This window comes from Thunnus albacares, chromosome 6 (genome assembly GCF_914725855.1).
Source record: "Thunnus albacares chromosome 6, fThuAlb1.1, whole genome shotgun sequence".
Lineage (NCBI taxonomy): Eukaryota > Metazoa > Chordata > Actinopteri > Scombriformes > Scombridae > Thunnus > Thunnus albacares.
Genome location: NC_058111.1, coordinates 3,387,891 through 3,408,031, shown reverse-complemented (window position 1 = coordinate 3,408,031; position 20,141 = coordinate 3,387,891). Strand labels below are relative to the sequence as shown.

Below are 20,141 nucleotides of genomic sequence, written 5' to 3'. Positions count from 1 at the left end.
GAGTCTATTACACAAATACTACTACTGCAAAAGTCCCATAAAGAGTCTTTACGCAGTTAAATTAATGAAACTCCATCAACTCCTGCGAACTCGGAAACAGATCCTTTTTAATAACAGTAGTGAATCACATGACTCGTGATAGAAAAGTTATTTAATTTGACTTTACCTGGAAATGTCAGCTCTCTGGATGACTCTCTCTCCTCACAGAAGCACTTCAGTGTGTTTTCCTTCTCTCTGCTGTCAGCTCGGCGATGCACGGAGCTTTTCTACTGAACTTTCGCTTCTTTCTTTCTGTCTGTCTTTCTTTCTTTCTTTCTTTTTTTACGACACCCACAGTTTCAGGTTTCTTTTACCAGCACACAGCCAGGCTGGTGGATTAATCTCAGTGTACAGATGGAGGAGCTGAGACACTCTCTGGAGCTCAAAACTGAGCGACCCGCCTTCACTCATCTGGAGGGTCGAGAACAGAGTCTGTGGTGCCTTCAGGTGCGGCCCGGACAATTTACGATCAACGGGTTAAACGCAATTGAACCTTAAAACGACTCAACTTTATGCCGTTCACGTGGAAGGGGATATTCCTGTATCGATCCCATTATACTCATTAATAAGCAATTTACACGTAAAACAGCCTTTTCTGATTACTTTATCCAGAATGAGATCTTCATAGCGGTGTTTCCGACTGTGTAACTGAGTAATTTACTCAGGTAGCCTGCTGTGCTTAAGTACAACTTTAAGGTACTTTTACTTTACTCAGGGTTATCCATTACTGCTACTTTATACTTCTACTCCACTATATTTCAGAGAAATATTGTACTTTTTACTCCAATATGTCTATTTGAAATTTAGTTACTTAAATTACTAATTAATTACTGATAATAAAACTTGATGGTTGCTAAAGATGAACCAGATATTTTAGTGGCTTGTATAAAATCAGTGTGTAGTTGTGTCTCCTTGTCACATTTCACATGTCTATGAGTTGCTAACAGCTCCACCAAATAGTGATTTTTCCCTCTAAACTTCTCACATGCTTTCATTTCAATAAATGTTCAAATGATCCAATATTTCAGCAGAAATCAAAGATTAGAGAAAAAGTCCAAAAACTGAAAACAGATTTGTGTATCAGAACTTTGTTTTTTCTTCTTTCCTCTCCCATTAATCATCTCACCACCCCTCAGATTTATCTGCTGACCCTTTGGAGGGGCCCGACCCCTAGGTTGGGAACCACTGGACTAAACTAGCTAACTGTATATAAAGTAGTGTAAACTAGCTCCACCTCCAGCAGCTACAACAGTAACATGCTGCTCTAACACTGATGAAAATCAGTGAAATCTATATTACAGGTGATTGATAAACATATGTTATGGGCTCATGTTGTTCTTGGAAATTTAACATGCAAAATGAATCAGCACATGTGCACAAAGCCTAAATACTCCCAACCAGGATTCTCTTCAAAACTTATGGCCACTAGAGGAATGTGCAGCCTTGGCACTGTGCACTATCTCAGTGCTTGCTAGTGTTATGTTTTATATTTAACCCTTTCATGCTGTTCTGTACTGAAAAAACATTCACAATCACACTATATTATTATGGTCCTATGTTCCCTAAAACAGCAGAACACCACATCCATCATGACTTCAATACATTTTATTCAATGTGAAGAATGCAACATTATTTAAAAAAAATAAATAAATAAATTTAACCAGGAACACCATCTATGCACAAAAATGTCTTCTGGAGTAATGTCAACATCCAAACAGGCCCAGGGCCATGATCAGAGAAAAACACTGGATCAAACTGGAGAATAAGATACGCCACCACAGAGGAATTAGAGTAAGTATCACACACACTTTCCAGAGGTTTATTCAGTCACTCATAGACAGACTTCTATGCAAGAATTTATTATAAGTTATATTCCAGTATTTGGAAAGTACTCAGATACTTTACTTTAGTAAAAGTACTAGTATAATAATATATATATATAAAAAATCTCAATTACAAGTTACATTACAAATCCCTCATATAAAAGAAATATTATCAGCAACATGTACCAAAAGTATCAAAGGTAAAAATACTACTATTCTGCAGGGATGTATTATCATCAATTACATTATTAGATTGTTCATACTGGTGCATTATTGTATAAGTAGCATTTTATTGTTGCATGGTAAATATGGGATACATTGATCCAACTTTTTCTCAATACAGATCCCATACAGTGCTTTTTCCCATAGAAAATGAATTTATTATTATATGAGACAAATCACTAGGAATATGCATGAACAATATACCAGGAGAACAGAACATTTCTGTGGTCAAAGACGCCCCCTGCTGGACAAATATTGTCCTTGTCAGTTGTAGTTTTAACTGTATGTTTGTGTTTTTAAATGTGTTTTAAATGTGTATTGTTGAGCCTTGTCAAAGGAACATTTCTGTTACTTTGTGACAGACACTAAAGTTATCTTAAAATGTCTTAAATAATGTAAACGTGATTAAAAAAAAGGCCACATGGCAGATTGGAGAAGTGCAAAGGAGTATTACTGAGTGATTTAAGGGAAGAATATACACATAACAAAAATATGCATGAAGACACATCATGTGAGACATTAGGTAGCTTAAACCGATCTCAAGATTTATGATTCTTTAATTAGACTTAATTACCCTCTTAATTGACTTACTGGTAAACTGTAAAGCAACAACAAAGTAATGATTCCCTGCATACTGGTAAACTAGAAACATTAATATAATAGCTTGATTCATGCCTTTCAAGTTCCCATTCGAGGAATTTAACTGAATATAATACATTTTGAACAACGCTTACGCTTTAGTAAGTTACAATAGAGCAATGTCTTTGACATCCCATTTGTGTGATCTTGCCATGTTAAGAGAGAGGTCTTAAACTGCAGTTAAGCATTATAACTCTAGTGGCTGTAGCCCCACTTAAAACACTGCATTTGAAAATACATACCTCCAGAATTTACATTAAGTTTCCAGGTCAGAAATGTGTGGTTTGCAGATACAAGTACAAAGTCTTTAAACTGACCAAAGTTTGTTTAACACCACAAAAAGTCCAAGATTTCAAACGAAAAATACTTTATTTTCACTTTCAGCAAACATTTACAAGTAGTGTTAACATAAAGCAACTCAAGACAAAAACTCAAAAAAAAAAAAAAAAAAAAAAAGCAGCCATGTCTTAAACTTGTAAGTCATGGATTTCCTGGTCATTTTAGGACACCCAAAATTGACACACTGCCACTCTTTGGCATTCTGCTCCTCCTGTAAAGAGAAGACAGACATGTTTTTAAAAAGCATGCTCATTACCATAAACATTTTACACACCTAGACAAGTTTTACACATAGCCTTGTTTAAGCGTTAAACAGGACATCTAGGGGCATCAATTGCTATACTGGATTTGTATCATTTACTTGGATTTTGGTGTAGTTCGTTGACTGGAGTTTGCATTCGTAGTCTGATTGTGTCCCCTTTAAGTGGGAGAGGCAAGCCACCTCACTCACTTTACTGTCCAACATTGCAGCCTCCCTCCACAGGCTCACCACTACACATGTGCCATCCTGTAAAAGACAAAGAAATAGCTTTTAGGTACAAGATACAACCAAAACCACGTGCAAACTACTCACAATCCGCACACACGCTATAGACTTTCACAGTGCACTGTCCACACACTGCACGCAGGCACTTTATGCACATTTTTGTTGTTTTGTTTTTTGTGCATTTGCATTTTACACCGCAATTCTTCCTCTTCTCTTCGGGCATGGTCGGCAGGATGGGACTCGCCGTTTGTATTGGCCCGGTGATGTGCTCACTGCGTTATTGTTTGCAGAGCTCCAGGATGAACACTCGCCGGGTTATAGTTGTGTCTATGCAGCTCCGGTACACGACACATGCGTTCAGTGCAGCCATGTCCAGCATGTTACAGAAAACCGCGACTGGCCATCTTCTGGGAGCATCTTGTCCAGCACATCCACTCCCACCTAAGATAAGATAAGATAAGCCAATATTATTTTAGGGAAATTCAGGTGTCATAACAGCAACAGCAATGATAATGAATCACTGTTTTTGTCGGTGGTACCAACCAGGCTCATGTTTTTTGCCAGGAGCTTGTAGGCATGGGGGAGTGAGCTAAAATAGTTACACACTCTCCCCTTGGCTCTGGGTTGCGGGGCGACTCGGATCCCTCCCCAGATTGGGATATCCATTCAACATGTATTTAGTCTCTACATCTGCAGCGAGCCACAACTTTATGCCGAATTTGTCGGGTTTGTTGGGCGTGTACTGAGTGAAGGGGCAGCGTGACTTTGTGGGGAATAACTGCTCAATAGTTCAATAGTGATTTCTGCCCGTTGTTTATATAAAGCGATGCTGTTGTCAATCAGCCTATCCCACACCTCACTGATCAGAGCAAACTTGTCACTTGACAATCGTCCTTTCTGTCAAACCAACCCAGTCGCAAGAAGAAAACGTTGGCATTGAACATTTCTGCAAACCACAGAAAAGTTGAATATATACATTTCAACACGTGAATTACGTATCATATCAACATTTCTACAAACGTAGCATATTAACATTTCTACCCGTTGAATAATGATGTTTTATGGTGTGACAGCACTGTGGTTAAGGTCTGGTTAGGTTTAGGCACAAAGACCACTTGGTTAGGGTTAGGAAAATTTGATAATATGGCGGATGGAAGAAGTGGATTATCAAGTGGTTACCAAACAATATTATCAAAAATCTTATGATCTTAAGGTCTTTGCACACCAAGTCTGTTTTTTTCGTCCGAAATTGTCGCACGTTAAAAAATAAATACGTCACGTTTTGTTGATCACGTTTACACACCGACTCCGAAAGTTTCGTCCGTCATTAAAGTTTTCAGAGCAGGTTCGATTTTCTGTTTTTTTGCATCCGTCAAAAGCCTTTACAGAGTTGTTTGACCACTCAAAGCCACCGTACACGCAAACAACACAGCCTGGAAACCCTGATACTATCAGCTCTAGCAGAGAAGTTATACACAGACTGATCACAGGACGACTATTGATCATGATCTTGTCTGTATGTCGCAGCGTTTTGAGGCTGTGCCCTGAATATCTGCGGATCCAGTCGAAAGGCTGATCACCTGTGATCAGGTGTGTGTGCTGCCAGCTGCAGGATCAATTGGATCGTGGAAATTGGTGGTCCTTTTTTTACTGTGTGGTTCTTCCTTTTTCTTTCAAGTATTTAGAGGACCACAAAATCATCCTCACTGCTTGACGACTCCCATTTTGCCTCGTATTGCGAACTTTCGCAACGAATATAGTAATAAACTGGACTCAGTGAGCGAGGTTTCTGTGCGTAACGATTTTTGTCAGATGACGGATTAAAAAAACGCATACGAAAAAAACGGACTTGGTGTGCAAAGACCTTTACTTCCACATCTTACACTTTACAAGCACAATTTGTACAAAAAATGTAGACAAACTTGTCCTCTCTCATCAAATGTTACTTCCATTAGAATAGGACTCAAGGTTTTTGAGTAAATCACCCAAAAGCACAGAGAGTGCTGACCAACAGTCTCATTCACTCCAATGTAATCTGAGGTGTGAAATTCGCTTCTCTGACCTCTACCACAGGGGTTGCTGTCACCATAGCAACCTGGGTGCTTTGAGGCTATTTTTAGACCTGTTTTAAAAATAGCTTCTATTCTCTTCTCCTCAATTGCAATTACACTACATAAGACACAATACATAACAAGCCAAGATCATTTAATCATACAATAAACATAACAAATACAATAAATACAGTTAATAAAAGTTAATGAATACATTTGTATATAAACTTTTAACAGTGCACAATAAATAACAATAAATAAGAATCCAATAAATATAATCAGTATAATAAATACAATAAATGGTATAGTGAAGGATGTGCAGGAAATTAATAACTATATTACATTTTTATATTACAATTGCAAACAAATTATATTTCCCTGCTTGCACGTTGAATATGGCTGATGGACTTGCCTTGAACCTTTTAATATAAAAACAACAGGAACAACAATGTACCTCAATCTTAGTGTAGTTGGTGGTTTGGAGCTGTAGTCCATAATTAGTGGTGCAGGTCTTCATGTGTGAGAATTTGACTCGGTCCCCAATGTTGAGGTCTGTGATGGCTGCCTCCCTCCAAAGGCTCAGGTTTACCCTGACTGTGTCCTGTTAAAGATAAGGGAATATCATATTATTTATTTATTTATTTATTATTCAGACCCGGGCTGTTTTCAGACAATGCAAGAAGGAGATAAACATCACTTCCTTTGTCCATTGTTTTGCCTGCGTAGGGGGTGCTATTCAGCCAGTTTGCATCACTGATTGAATATTGTCATGTAGACGTGTTCAGGCCGGGACTCTTATCAAACATGTGAAGTTTGGTGCAGACTGGAGCACGTACAATAAAGTTATAGCAACTTCCTCTGTCATGGCGAAGCATCAAATCTCAACGGTAACACAGGAAGTTGCTATAACTTTATTGTACATGCTCCAGTCTGCACCAAACTTCACATGTTTGTAAAGTCAGACCTGTCAGCCCAGGTCTGGAGACATCTACATGCCCGTGACAGAAGCCCTTGGACTGCACCGTGCCCCGACGTGTGCAAGGGTGCGAAGACCCGTTTAATTCATTTTGATCTTTTGAGCTGCATAACACGTCACTGAAGAACTACTCACTATACTTGATCCTACTCGATAAAATGTCACAGTTGCACAACATGTTATTCACATAACAATAAATTCAATATTAAAATGTCAAATAGTGAAACAAATGTGTGTGAGACAAATTTCTCTACTTTATTGAATAGAAAACATGAACATCCTACACTGAACAGCCTGAAATACAGTCCTGTATGTGATCGGCTTCAGAGGAGAAAGTGTGGGAACTTTGACCAAGCAGAGTGTCGTTTCTATTCATCTTTTTATAGACAGAGAGACAAAAAGGAAGTGGTTCTCGGTGTCACTTTTATTTTAACCTCCAACATGACAGCGAGCCTTCATATGTGTGATGGACTCAGTGGATGAAAATAAAACATCCCTCCGTCACACTGAAAGAGGATTTGAGACTGACAGCTGACTTTTCTAAAATGCTATTAATGCTACATGATATTATGTCCAAGTGATACCGTAAAACTTGTCGTCTCTCTGTCTCATCATTGTGACAAAATAAGCATTTATATGATATATTGCGGCTCATAATTCTCATCTCTAAATCAATCATAACAAGTCAAATTTGAACCCACTGACAGGTCATTATTACAACAGCAAGTTGAGCTCACGAAAAATCAGCAAACTGTATTTTAAATTCAGGTGAAGACAATGAAGTCTCCAGTCATGAAAAAGGCATAGTGCAATATATGTAAAGTGCAAGACATATATTGTATCTGAGTGATAGAAAATAATATTCAGTTCAACTTAAAAGCTTCATAAATTTCAGGTAAACAATGAAGGTTATATAGTGGAAAAGTACCGCACACCAAGGGTTGTAGTGAGGTGCTGAGCACTGGAAGCAGATTCAAAACCAGGAAAGAAGTGTTGCACACTCTGGCCTCCATATGTATTTCTCTTTGATTATGATGACGTTTTGGCCCTCAGGCCTTCATCCATGATTGTTGATCTGAGTCTTGTTTCAGAGTGATGTTGTTGGTGTCTTTATTTTCAGAGAGGAGCTGAATATAAGAGCGGAAGAAGAGGAGAGGGTTCGGTGGTATTTATAGGATTGCCGGAAGTAGCGTAGTTGAGGTGTGGTCCTGCTCCTGAAACTTAACTTAATAGCTTCAATAAAATTCTAAACAAAACATGTAGCGATGAACGGGCCCTCGCACCTCCACGCATGTTGGGCCACGTTGTCCACTGTTTTGCCTGCTGCTGGGGCTACTTCGCTGCTATTTTGTAGGGGGCGCTATTCAGCCAGTTTGCATCACTGATGGAATTTTGTCATGTAGACGTGTTCAGGCCGGGACTCTTTGTTGTAGTTTGGTGCAGACTGGAGCATGTACAATAAAGTTATAAAAACTTCCTCTGTCATGGCGAAGCGTTAAATCTCAACGGTGCGAAGATGAGAATTTTCTGCAGGGTGAGACATGTCTGTCTTGCTCACACCTGTGGCGTCAAAATTATACAAGTTTTGGGCCCTTTCACTGTAATTTCAATTAGTAAACAAAACTCAATGAGTTTGTGTGTAAAACAAATTAACTTCCTAATTTTCATCAAGTTTATTTTTAGAAAAGTAAAGACTTTTAACCCACATGACCTGGTCAAAGTTTGATTGAAATGTGTACTGTCAGGTGTGTAGAGACAATAAGTAACTGCAGCTGGACACAGAAAAATACTCATATATTTGAATAGAGAGTGTGAGCGAACCGCTAGGTGCTTGGGCCCTAATAAAGGAGCACTTTATCACTAAACTGTCATTCTGACTCAATGAGCTCCATTAAACCCCCACACCCGTCCCCCCCCCTCCTATTCTCTCTCTCGCCCTCTCAGTTGGAGAGAATGTCACTCTTCTTGTAAAATATCCTCATAAATCTCATGACTTTGGCCAAATCCTACATTAAAATCACATTTTTTGTAGGAAATTTCATCACAAATCCATTGATACAGGTATCAAAGTGGTCAGATTTATAGTTTAGACATTAGAACCATTTGTTTGACACAAAGTCCATGCCTAGAGATTGCCTCCCCATTGGTTTACATTGTAAGGTGTGATGTGGCACTACAACTTTCAGGGCTTATTATATCTAAACCGTTCGAGTTATTACAAAGTTTTTAACAACTTTTGTTGAGCACAGTGTCATAAGTCATGTATTCAAGTTTGAAGCCGATACCATTAACACCCTAGGAGGAGATAGCGTTTCTTGGGGTTCCAAAATTGGCGCAAAGTCGTACTTTGAGCATATTGCAGACTTCCTGTTGGATTTAGGTCAGGGGTGTCAGCATATGATTTGTAGGTCTTGATGAGACGAATAATTGAATTTTGGTTTGAACTCTCTGCGACATTCCTACTGGCCGTGGCTGCCATATTAGATACATAGGTGGCGCTATAGAGCACATTTTGGCACTTTGGGGGTTAATTTTTACATTTTATCAAATTTTTCATCAGACCTGATGTGTGTGCCAAATTTGGTGCGTTTTTGATCATGTTTAGGGGGTCAAATTAAGGGTTGAAGTGGCGTAATAATAAAGAAAGAAGAAGAGGAAAGAAACACACAAAATACAATAGGGTCTTCGTCCCTTTGGGGCTCAGGCGCTAATTACATTTTTAAGTTGTGCTGCAGCCATAAAAACATGCTGTCTTATAGTGTTGAATATTTCAGTCATGGTAAGCTGCAATGTGTTGAAACAGTGTCATACAGTATTTTTTTTTCCAGAGGAACTTGGTTGGTGGGACATTCAGTGTTCAGTGAGCCAGTTAATGATATCAAATTTTAAATGAATTTTTTAAAATTAAAATATACAAATATCATGATGACATTCGACCTGTTATCTCTTAAATGTAAAACAGCTCACAGAACTCAGACAGGAAATTGGTCTGTACACAGATATGTGACCACTAAATATTTCCTTATACGCACAAACTAAAAGTCGCTCTTCATTAGCATTTACTTGCTCCACCACCTGTGATTATAAATTTAACCCACAGGAAGCTTTCAGATTGTCGCAACATCAAACCATTTACTGGCAGTCAGTTGCAGCTCTAAACTATCACTAAACTATGTGTTGTGCGTCATACTCACTAATGAACAGGCTATGCATGTGACACTAATCCTTGAAATCCTAGTTGTCAGTTGATTCTTGTTTGTTAAAAGTATTTATTTGGTCAAAGCTGTTTTCTAGCCTGGAACAGTATTAAAGCTGCATCAGTTAGGATGATGTCAAACTTTACTTATTGACTAAAAGTGATCTTGTGGCTGCATAAAATCATCAATAATGATTTGTAATTTAATACAAAACATCTTTTTGCAGAATATCAAATCCAATATTAACATGTCAGATGGTGAAACAGCTCATCATGAGAGACTCCGAGCAGCATCACCAACAGTCCAACCACAGCTTCCATGTCTCCTCACTGTTCAGCCTCTGTTCACCCAGTCAGCAGCTTTCAGACAAACTTCTCTACTTTATTCAATAGAAAACATGAACATCCTACACTGAACAGCCTGAAATATCTTCTGTTAGAGAAGATGGAAAGGAAGTGAAACTTGACATGGTCACTATTTACAAGAAAGAAAACCACACCCTCTTCCTCCTGTGATCTTTGTATTGTTGTGACTTCCTCGTCTCCTCCATCTTTCTTGTACTACTCAACAGTCACAGACATATAATGAAGCCTATGACAAACAAAACTCTGATACTATACTTTACACTAACATTACATTTCATTTGGCAGACGCTTTTGTCCAAAGTGACGTATACATGAAGTACAATCCAAGCCACAGGTGACAGTGATGCTTCATGTCAGTCATGCAGTACCAACCTAGCAGCTGTTGTCTGCTGCGTTTCAGTTGCCTTCCATGATGCTCAAAATACTTCAGACACAAACTGCAAAACAAGCGATTGATCAGTCTTTTAATACACAGAAAAAAATTTATTATTTATTCAATAAATGAGGCTGTATTCTACCATCAAACTGGGGTTTTAGAATGACAGCTGGTAGTTCAACATGTAAACTGTCTATTTGTGCTCATGGGGAAAAGATTAAAGGTCAGTTTAGCACAACTATGTCTCTGGATCATCATGTTTGCATCACAGCTGAATTTGAAATGTATTATCCTCACTGCAATGTAAATCATTGATGCCTTTAAACTGTAAAATTTCACCCTTCAAACCTTTTTTGAAGGTGTTGGTTTATGTGATGTTTGGTTTGACTGATGGTTGTTGTTTCAGACTAACCACAGGTCCAGTTCCTCATTTATTACGGAAACACTGACGTGTCCTGCTGGTCCAGTGGTCGAAAGTTTGTTTGAAGTTCACCACTTAACTCTGTCATGTCATCCTGTCTCTCTCTCTCTCTCTCTCTCTCTCTCTCGCTCTCTCTTTGTGTTTCTCAGTAGATTCTGTCACTCTCAATTTTTATGTACAACAACCAGAGTGTGGACTTCAACCAGAAAACAGAGTCAGTGGCCTTAACGGCCCCCTGTTGACGTCAGCTGATCAAACTTGATCTTAAAATATTTATTTTACAATGTGTTGATAAATTCTATGAATATTAAATTATTGGTCACCAAAGCATTTATTCAATCAGAAACTCACATGCTCAGCATTGAAGAATGGGCAGGAGCCACCAGTTTAGGTTTTATAGTTGTATAATGTTGGCATAGTAGGTAGCATCACATGACTGTGTCACGACATAAAATGACCAGTTTTTTTAATAGGTAAAAAAATAAATGTTTAATAATGGTTCAGTCTGACCTTTCAGAGTTCAAGTACAGCAGTCGAATGTCTTTGGATCAAAAGCAGAATGACTGCTGAGCAATTTGATCCCCATAAAATAAAATGGCTTTTTGATCAGATGGCAAAAAGATGGCAGATTGTTGGAGCAGCTTTATTATCCTGCCTTTATGCTGTCAGAAGTTCAACTGTCTTTTAAGAAGTGGGCTCAACTAGATAATCTAAGGTGGTTGTTTTAGAACACTACAGCTATCATGGGCCATAAACACTTATTTTATGGCACTGTGAATCAGCTGAATGGCATGTCATGGCTGTCGACCTTTAACCCCAAACTCTCACACCAAACCAATCATGTAACCTCTATCTTTGATTAAACCCACAACAAGTAAACAGCAAAACTGCTCTGGTCAAATTTAAGTACATAGTGTCATTTTAAATTCAAAGAAGAAGAAAATAGCACACACTAGTTGGTAAAACTCAGCCGAAGTTAAAAAGCATTTTAATAAAGAAATAAAATGTGATGAAGAATAACAGCAATGAAGAAGAACAACACTGAAATGAACAAAACTAACACTAAGTTAGTAAATTAAATTTGGTATAATTTATGAAAGACATTTTCTAAGAAGTTTTTTATATAAAAATGTAAATACGCTGAACACTGCGCATCACCTGCTTTTACGGACCTTAGCATACACACATTCATCTTCTGATGGTTTAACAGTTTTCCGAGGTCGCCCTGAAAAGTTGACTTGGCCGTACTCCACCTCCATCTCTGCCGTCTGATGCATCTGCCTCCCCTGCCGCTGCACGAACTTGACATCAGCATAGGTCAATTCTTGGTCATCTTCCTCTTCTGTAGAGTGGAAGGAGGAACACGTTAAACACTGCATGACTACAAATACTCAGTGATAACAGCGGATTATTAAAGAAATTCTTTGACATTTTGGGCAGTAGACCTGAAAAGACTAACAGCACTCTCCTGTTTGTACATTAAATATGAAGCGATAGCCAGGAGATGGTTAGCTTAGCACAAAGACCAGAAACAGCTAGTCTGACTCTTTCAAAAAGTCTAAAGTTCATTAATTAACAAGATATAACATGAATTACTGAACTTTAGAGGTGCTGGTAGGCAGATTTTTATACCTTCATATGGAGCCAGGCTAGCTGTATCCCCCTGTTTCCAGTCTTTGTGCTAAGCTAAGCTAACCGGCTGCTAGCTTCACATTTAACAAACATATAAGAGTGGTATCGATCTTCTCCTCTAACTCTGAGAAAGAAAGCTAATTAGTGTCCCAAAATGTCAAACTATTCCTTTAATCTATGAGTGGACAAAAAACAATCATCTTTTAATGTAGTAATGAAAAAAGAAACTTTGTACCTTTAGGTTTGTTGTTTTGCTTTTTCTTGTGACTACAGACGACTGCCACCCCGACTATTAACAGAATTACCAGCGCTGAGAGGACACCAGCCAGTACTGGCAAATGATCTGTTTTAGTAATAAAAGACACAAGAGAAACACAGATCTTTCAGTAAACATGTTCTTGATGAAAGGTGTTTTCATGCAGACATACATGGGAAGAAAAGAGAAAATGACATGAATGAATCCACTGCAGCAGAGTTAGTTTTCACTTACTAATGTAAATGTACCATGAGTCATCACTGCTGTTGGTCACAGTTTGATTGTAGAGTGTGATATTAATGCAGGGTTTATCTCCTTACCTGTGATCATGGTAACGGTTGTTGTTGGATCAACACACAGAGTGTTATTGGCTGAAAACACCCACTGTGATATGTTTGTCCCATCGGGTAAGGTGCAGTTGATGAATATGAAGCCTACGGACAAACAAATAGATCAACTGTGACTAATGTACAGTGTAATCATCAATTATCAAGTTTATTTCTAGCTATGTTCTGTCTCACCGCACGTAGGTATCTTCTCTCCTTTCGAGACATTACTGACGTGATTCCTGACAGAGCAGACCAGTAGTCCTGAGACGTCTTGTTTCAGAGTGATGTTGTTGGTCTCGTTATTTCCAGAGAGGAGCTGAGCGTCTGTCAGTGTGTGTCCATCCAGAGTCCAGCTGTACTGAGGACTGTCCCCTCCCTCAGAGGAGCAGGACACCCTCATCTCTCCCTGGGACAGACACTCAGAGTCCAGCAGGACAGAGGACACAGGAGCTGAGAGAAACACACTCACATGACTTTTTAATGTGGCCATAAACATATTCAGTGTTTACAGTGTATGTATACAATGCTTGCTAGTTATGTGGCAGACTTTGAATATTTCATGTGAAATGTTTGTTTGCAAAGGTAAAATGTAGAAATAGTATTTGTATAGTAGTATGTGTATTTGTGTGTATTTACCTAGTTTCATTTTCCAAAATCATTTGTATTTTGAATTTTGAATCTACAATTCAAATTATGTAGCTGTTGGTTTATTGTGAATAATACAAATTATAATTATAAGATTAATAATAGCAAAAGTAGTTATTTACCTTGAACTGACAACTGAAGAGTCCGCGGTTCTGATGCCCGTCCATTTGAATCAAAGATGTAAAGGGTATATTCAGCACCATCAGTCCTGTTCAGGTTATTTATCCTAAATGTTCCATTACTGGGAGTAAAGACGGATCTGTCCTTCATCAGATTATACACAATCTTATCCTTTCTCCCATCAAGTATTTTTAAGGTTTTGTTTTTATGCCATTCGTATTTAAATATTTCTGAGGCGCTGTCCATCAGCTGGAGCACCAGAGTTCCTCCCAGAGCTCCATAACACTGAGTTTCATTCTGTCTGCCATCACAGTGGGTTTCAATACCTGGAAATATAGAAAAATACAGTGAAGGAAATGTTATCACAGCTGAGGTCATTGCATTTCTACTAAATTAACAACTATGACAATGTTTTATGCAGGTGCAGATATTCATGTTTTAAAACAGAAACAACTCTGTCTCTCTCAGAGCACAGTTAGCATTACATGTCAATATGTCACTGTAGTACATTTAGGCATTTGGTTTAATCTAGCTTTACTGATTAACCTCACCTGGTCATTACAAAGTCATGCTGTGTTTTCCAAAGATACCAAATCATATGTTGGAAGTTCAACTCACAGTAATTTCTATGGTGCTTCCAATAAAATAATGTTAGTATAAGAATCATAAGTGTATTTGTTTTTTTTTTTTACATCAGAAAAACAACGTAAAGAACGGGAGAAAAATTAAATATCTGAAGAGAAGAAGTCCTTACATCCTTAAAGTATAATGTAATACATTCATCTGTAGTGGATACTAACTAATATTTTCTATACATGCACACTGATGTGGAATTTAATCTCTGAATGTTCTTTTGCTCTATGACACAACTTTTTATTAGGGCCTGAGCCCAAAGGGTCGAAGATCCTATTGTATTTCGTGTGTTTGTTTCTTTCTTATTATTCTTTCTTTATTTATCTGCCACTTCAACCCTAAATTTGACCCCCTAAACATGCTTAAAAACTCACCAAATTTGGCACACATATCAGGTCTGGTGAAATATTTGATGAAATGTAAAAATTAACCCCCAAAGTGCCAAAATGTGCTCTATAGCGCCACCTATGTACCTAATATGGCCGCCATGGCCCGTAGGAATGTCGTAGAGAGATTGAACCAAAACTCAATTATTCGACTCATCAAGACCTACAAATCATACACTGACAACCCTGACCTAAATCCAACAGGAAGTCCGCAATATGCTCATCAAAGTACGACTTTGCGCCAATTTTGGATCCCCAAGAAACGCTATCTCCTCCTAGGGTGTTAATGGTATCGGCTTCAAACGTGATACATGTCTTATCACACTATGCTGAACAAAAGTTATTAAAAACTTTGTAATAACTCTAACGGTTTAGATATAATAAGCCCTGAAAGTTGTAATGCTACATCACACCTTACAATGTAAACCAATGGGGACGCAATCTCTAGGCATGGACTTTGTGTCAAACAAATGGCTCTGATGTCTAAACTATAAGTCTGACCACTTTGAAACCTGTATCAATGGATTCGTGACGAAATGTCCTACAAAAAATGTGATTTTTAATGTAGGATTTGTCCAAAGTCATGGGATTTATGAGGATATTTCACAAGAAGAGTGACATTCTCTCCAACTGAGAGGGCGAGAGAGAGAATAGGAGGGGGGGTGGGTGTGGGGGTTTAATGGAGCTCATTGAGTCAGAATGACAGTTTAGTGATAAAGTGCTGCAGAAAAATAAAATCAAAGCTAAAATTTGTAGCTCTGTACTGCAGTTTTTCCTTTATTAGGGCCCAAGCACCTAGCGCTTCACTCACACTCTCCATTCAAATATATGAGTATTTTTCTGTGTCCAGCTGCAGTTACTTATTGTCTCTACACACCTGACAGTACACATGTCAATCAAACTTTGACCAGGTCATGTGGGTTAAAAGTCTTTACTTTTCTAAAAATAAACTTGATGAAAATTAGGAAATTAATTTGTTTTACACACAAGCTCATCAAAAGTTTTCAAATTATTAATTGAAATTACAGTGAAAGGGCCCAAAACTTGCATAATTTTGACGCCACAGGTGTGAGCAAGACAGACATGTCTCACCCTGCAGAAAATTCTCATCTTCGCACCGTTGAGATTTGATGTTTTGCCATGACACAGGAAGTTGCTATAACTTTATTGTAAATGCTCCAGTCTGCACCAAACTTCACATGTTTGTAAAGTCAGACCTGTCAGCCCAGGTCTGGAGACATCTACATGCCCGTGACAGAAGCCCTTGGACTGCACTGCGCCCCGACGTGCACAAGGGTGCAAAGACCCGTTGAACGCTGCTTGCAGCTTGAATTCATTTTGATATTTTGAGCTGCATAACACGTCACTGAAGAACTACTCACTATACTTGATCCTACTTGATAAAATGTCACAGTTGCACAACATGTTACTCACATAACAATAAATTCAATATTAAAATGTCAAATAGTGAAACAGCTCACCATGAGAGACTCCGAGCAGCATCACCAACAGTCCAACCACAGCTTCCATGTCTCCTCACTGTTCAGCTTCTGTTGACCCAGTCAGCAGCTTTCAGACAAACTTCTCTATTTTATTGAATAGAAAACATGAACATCTTACGCTGAACAGGCTGAAATACAGTCCTGTATGTGATCGGCTTCAGAGGAGTGTGGGAACTTTGACCTAGTGTTGTTTCTATTCATCTTTTTATAGACAGAGAGACAAAAAGGAAGTGGTTCTCGGTGTCACTTTTATTTTAACCTTCAACATGACAGACAGCCTTCATATGTGTGATGGACTCAGTGGAAGAAAAGGAAACATCCCTCCTTCACACTGAAAGAGGATTTTGTATCTGAGTGATAGAGAATAATATTCAGTTCAACTTAAAAGCTTCATGATTTTCAGGTAAACATTGAAGGTTATATAGTGGAAAAGTAATGCACACCAAGGGTTGTAGTGAGGTGCTGATCACTGGCAGCAGATTCAAAAGCAGGAAAGAAGTGTTGCACACTCTGGCTCCATATGTCTTTCTCTTTCATTATGATGACGTTTTGGCCCTCAGGCCTTCAATCATGATTGTTGATCTGAGTCTTGTTTCAGAGTGATGTTGTTGGTCTCTATTACTTTCAGAGAGGAGCTGAATATAAGAGCGGAAGAAGAGGAGAGGGTTAGGTGGTATTTATAGGATTGCCGAAAGCAGCGTAGTTGAGGTGTTGTTGACATATATTGTATCTGAGTGATAGAGAATAATATTCAGTTCAACTTAAAAGCTTCATAAATTTCAGGTAAACATTGAAGGTTAAACAGTTAAATACTATGTTAACTGAAAATTAAGGATCCTCTCTCTCTCTATCTCTTTCTTTCTCTCTCTCTCTCTCTCTCTCTCTCTCTCTCTCTCTCTCTCTCTCTCTCTCTCTCTCTCTCTGAGTGCATGCTGGGAGAGTGAGCGTGGTGAGTGCGGTGGTGAGTTTGCTCTGTGACTGACTGAGTTTTTTCTATCTTTTTATGTGTATTTTCGTGTGTATGTAAAGTCACTGTTGATCGTGTTGTTTTGTGAGTCTTTCATTGTGTCTGGGTGAGGTTTGGGTGGTGTTGGTGGCGTCAGCTGCCAGCTCTGCTGGTCAGCATGACAGCAGGTGGAGGCTCCGGCTTGGAGACGATAACTCGTTGGTGTTATGTCCCAACTGGTTTTCAAGCTAACTGGTTTCCGTACCTAACAGCAGCAGATGTTGTCTGCCTCTATCAGCAGATTTGTCACATATTCATAAACATATAACTGGCGCTTTCCAAGTCGTATCTCAGATATACTGCGGTGAATATGAGCATATATAAGTGAGCATTACATCACAGCCACCTACGAAAAATAAATTAAACAAAATATAATCTTTGTAAGATCGCGTCGAGCTGGATTCGATCTTACTAGAGCAAAATGAGCTTCCCTCACTACTCACTTGTGTATCGCTCTGAGCTGTTCAAGCTCTCGTACGCCCTGCTTTTCGTCACGTATTAGTGAAGTACGTCAGCATCCAGGTAACATTTTGTTTTGGGATTACCCAAAACAACTGGTTACCCTGGGCTTGCCTGAGAAAATACCCAAACATATTTATCAAATTTCTTTTCTCCAAGGCTACAAACATATTGACCACTACTTTATAGCCCCCTACGACACTAACGTTAAGCATTATGATAAAGACATACTTTTAAACAATGACGATCTAGCTCAGAAAATACTGTAAAAATACGCTGCATACTATGTATCAGTTAAAAATAAACACTGAGCCACAGGGTGAGTAATGCAAGTGGTAATAGTCTACCCTAAACACAGTAATGAAAATATGGACCTCATTTACAGTCATTCTCTGTTCTTTTGTGTATCCTGTGTAGTAAAATAAAACACAGATGGACAACCACTCGGGCCTCCATGTCATTAAGTGTTCGTCAGTATTATGTTATTCAAGAGCTTTACTCCAAATGAACCAAGCATGATGTGTTATCAAATGATCCTATCCAAAACGACTTTCAAAAATGTGATCATAAATCAGTTGTCTAACTTCTATCTTGATTGCAAGCAAGGCATTGAGAAAAAAAATTAAGTCTATTAGTATTTGTATACTGTTTATTTTACAAAAGCCCATCATTTCCCCCATGAGCAAACACTTGGCGACAGTGGCAAGGAAAAACTCCCCTTTAACGGGAAGACACCTCAAGCAGAACCAGGCTCTAGGTGGGCAGCCATCTGCTTTGACCGGTTGGGTTGAGAGAGAAAGAAGGGGAGAGAGACACACACAACAAAAATAATAATAAATAATAAGCGTGGGCATCAAGCAGGGGGTCCACAACCACAACCCACATGAGCTCGCAATCCATAACTAGGGGGTCCACGACCATGATCCATAGGAACCTGTGAGACGAGAAAGCACAATAAGTCAAAAGAGTAAGGTTTCTGCAGTAGAAGCATCTCAAATTTCAGCAGGTAGGGTGTTTCAGAGTAGTGAAGCCCAATAAGAATGCTCTACAAACTGAGTTTTCCTTAACAGTTAGCATTTTGTGAGAATAAGGCTTTAGAGTGTTACCTCCTCCTGCTGCTGTTACAGTGTACATGCTGGACAATAAAAGTCCTGCTCCAATGGTGGTCTCCCAGCACAAATCCAGTGGAACCATAGACTACATGCTGTACACTGGATCTGAGGAAAAGCATGGTAGTAGATTAGTAATACATTACATTTGTGAGCATACAGAACTGTCAGATACTCTTACCCAGTCATCATGCTCTCCTTTATTTCTCCCTGGACTTTGGCATGCATTCCCACATGCTCTGCATAGATCTGACAAGTTTTCTAGCACATTACACACGTAATTAATTTCTCAATGACACCTTACTGCATGCATGACGAAACACTGATCGAAAAAATTTAAATAAAAAGAACCTGAATCAGTGATCAGTCTATAAGCAATTTCCCTCCTCAACTGAGTCAACTTCAACTTCATTAGTACTGAAATCCAGCACCCCACCAGATAGGAGAAGCTCTGCAAACTACAGAAGATACAGTATAATCAGTAACATTCAATAGCTGTATTCAACAAAGGCTCAGTTGCACAAATACATTGCAGACAAATGCCTCACAGGATGTTGAGTCTTGCTGACACGGATGATTTAGTGTATTGCAAGTCCAACGTGAGATGTTTATGTGTCTGTGTCTCATGAAAGCTCTGTAGGATAGCAAAATATTTTAGCCATTTGTAATCAAAAAAACTTATGACATTATCACTGTATCACTGTATGTATAACTTGCCTTGTCATATCCCTGCATTTGCTTATGTGGTTCATGGGTTTCACCTAAGGGGTCAACATAAAGCGCCCGCTTCTCCTTTGGATAAATGACCTTCATAATACATATTAAGTCATATAAAGGGGATGAATACTCAAATTAGAATCATGCTAGAGTACCACACAAATGTCTGGACACTCCTACACATGGTTCACTCTGCTCTATGGTAGTGTATGTAAATTCTCACCACAAGTGTCCAGTGCTGTTTGTCACAGACTGGTCCTATGAGGACATCGTAGGTCATTGGGTCAAGCTGAAAACATACCCACATAATGAATGAATGAATGAATGAATGGATGAATGAATGGATATGTGTGCATTGCAATCATGTATGAACAGATTTTGATAATAGTCACCTTGTTTAATCCCCTGAATG

The 20,141-nt window shown here is 38.7% G+C and overlaps 2 protein-coding genes and 1 long non-coding RNA gene across 5 annotated transcripts in view; all 3 read right to left on the bottom strand.

The window, feature by feature from the left end:
• capn5a (calpain 5a) overlaps positions 1 to 464 on the bottom strand; it is a 37,699-nt gene extending 37,235 nt beyond the window's left edge. Inside the window, exon 1 of the mRNA XM_044355230.1 lies at positions 167 to 464. The gene's annotated coding sequence lies outside the window, so the exon portion shown is untranslated. The remainder of the gene's footprint in view (positions 1 to 166) is intronic.
• A 2,432-nt stretch (positions 465 to 2,896) lies between these two features.
• LOC122984668 lies at positions 2,897 to 6,218 on the bottom strand. 3 transcript variants are annotated; one of them, XR_006403945.1, is made up of 3 exons: positions 6,055 to 6,218; positions 3,424 to 3,990; positions 2,897 to 3,273 (listed from the first exon to the last, which is right to left on the bottom strand). It is a non-coding gene; the product is annotated as an uncharacterized LOC122984668 (long non-coding RNA). The 3 variants fall into 3 exon arrangements; XR_006403944.1 differs by lacking the exon at positions 6,055 to 6,218 and adding an exon at positions 4,093 to 4,533 and having other exon boundaries at positions 2,898 to 3,273; XR_006403943.1 differs by lacking the exon at positions 6,055 to 6,218 and having other exon boundaries at positions 2,899 to 3,273; positions 3,424 to 3,570; positions 3,745 to 4,533.
• Positions 6,219 to 11,922: 5,704 nt separating this feature from the next.
• On the bottom strand, positions 11,923 to 14,514 carry LOC122984663. The gene is made up of 4 exons (XM_044355255.1): positions 13,345 to 14,514; positions 13,144 to 13,257; positions 12,803 to 12,898; positions 11,923 to 12,277 (listed from the first exon to the last, which is right to left on the bottom strand). Exons 1-4 carry the CDS (start codon positions 13,646 to 13,648, stop codon positions 12,090 to 12,092), a joined length of 702 nt encoding a protein of 233 aa, XP_044211190.1. The 5' UTR covers positions 13,649 to 14,514; the 3' UTR covers positions 11,923 to 12,089.
• Between the last annotated feature and the right edge of the window lie 5,627 nt (positions 14,515 to 20,141).

Bases quoted from the DNA above. Each gene is read 5' to 3' on its own strand.
- LOC122984663 (XM_044355255.1), bottom strand. From the start codon at position 13,648: ATGTTTATGGCCACATTAAAAAGTCATGTGAGTGTGTTTCTCTCAGCT. The intron at 13,258-13,344 runs GTGAGACAGAAC...GTTTGTCCGTAG, and splicing joins AGAGAAGATACCTACGTGCG to GCTTCATATTCATCAACTGC. The intron at 12,899-13,143 runs GTAAGGAGATAA...ATCATTTGCCAG, and splicing joins AACCGTTACCATGATCACAG to TACTGGCTGGTGTCCTCTCA.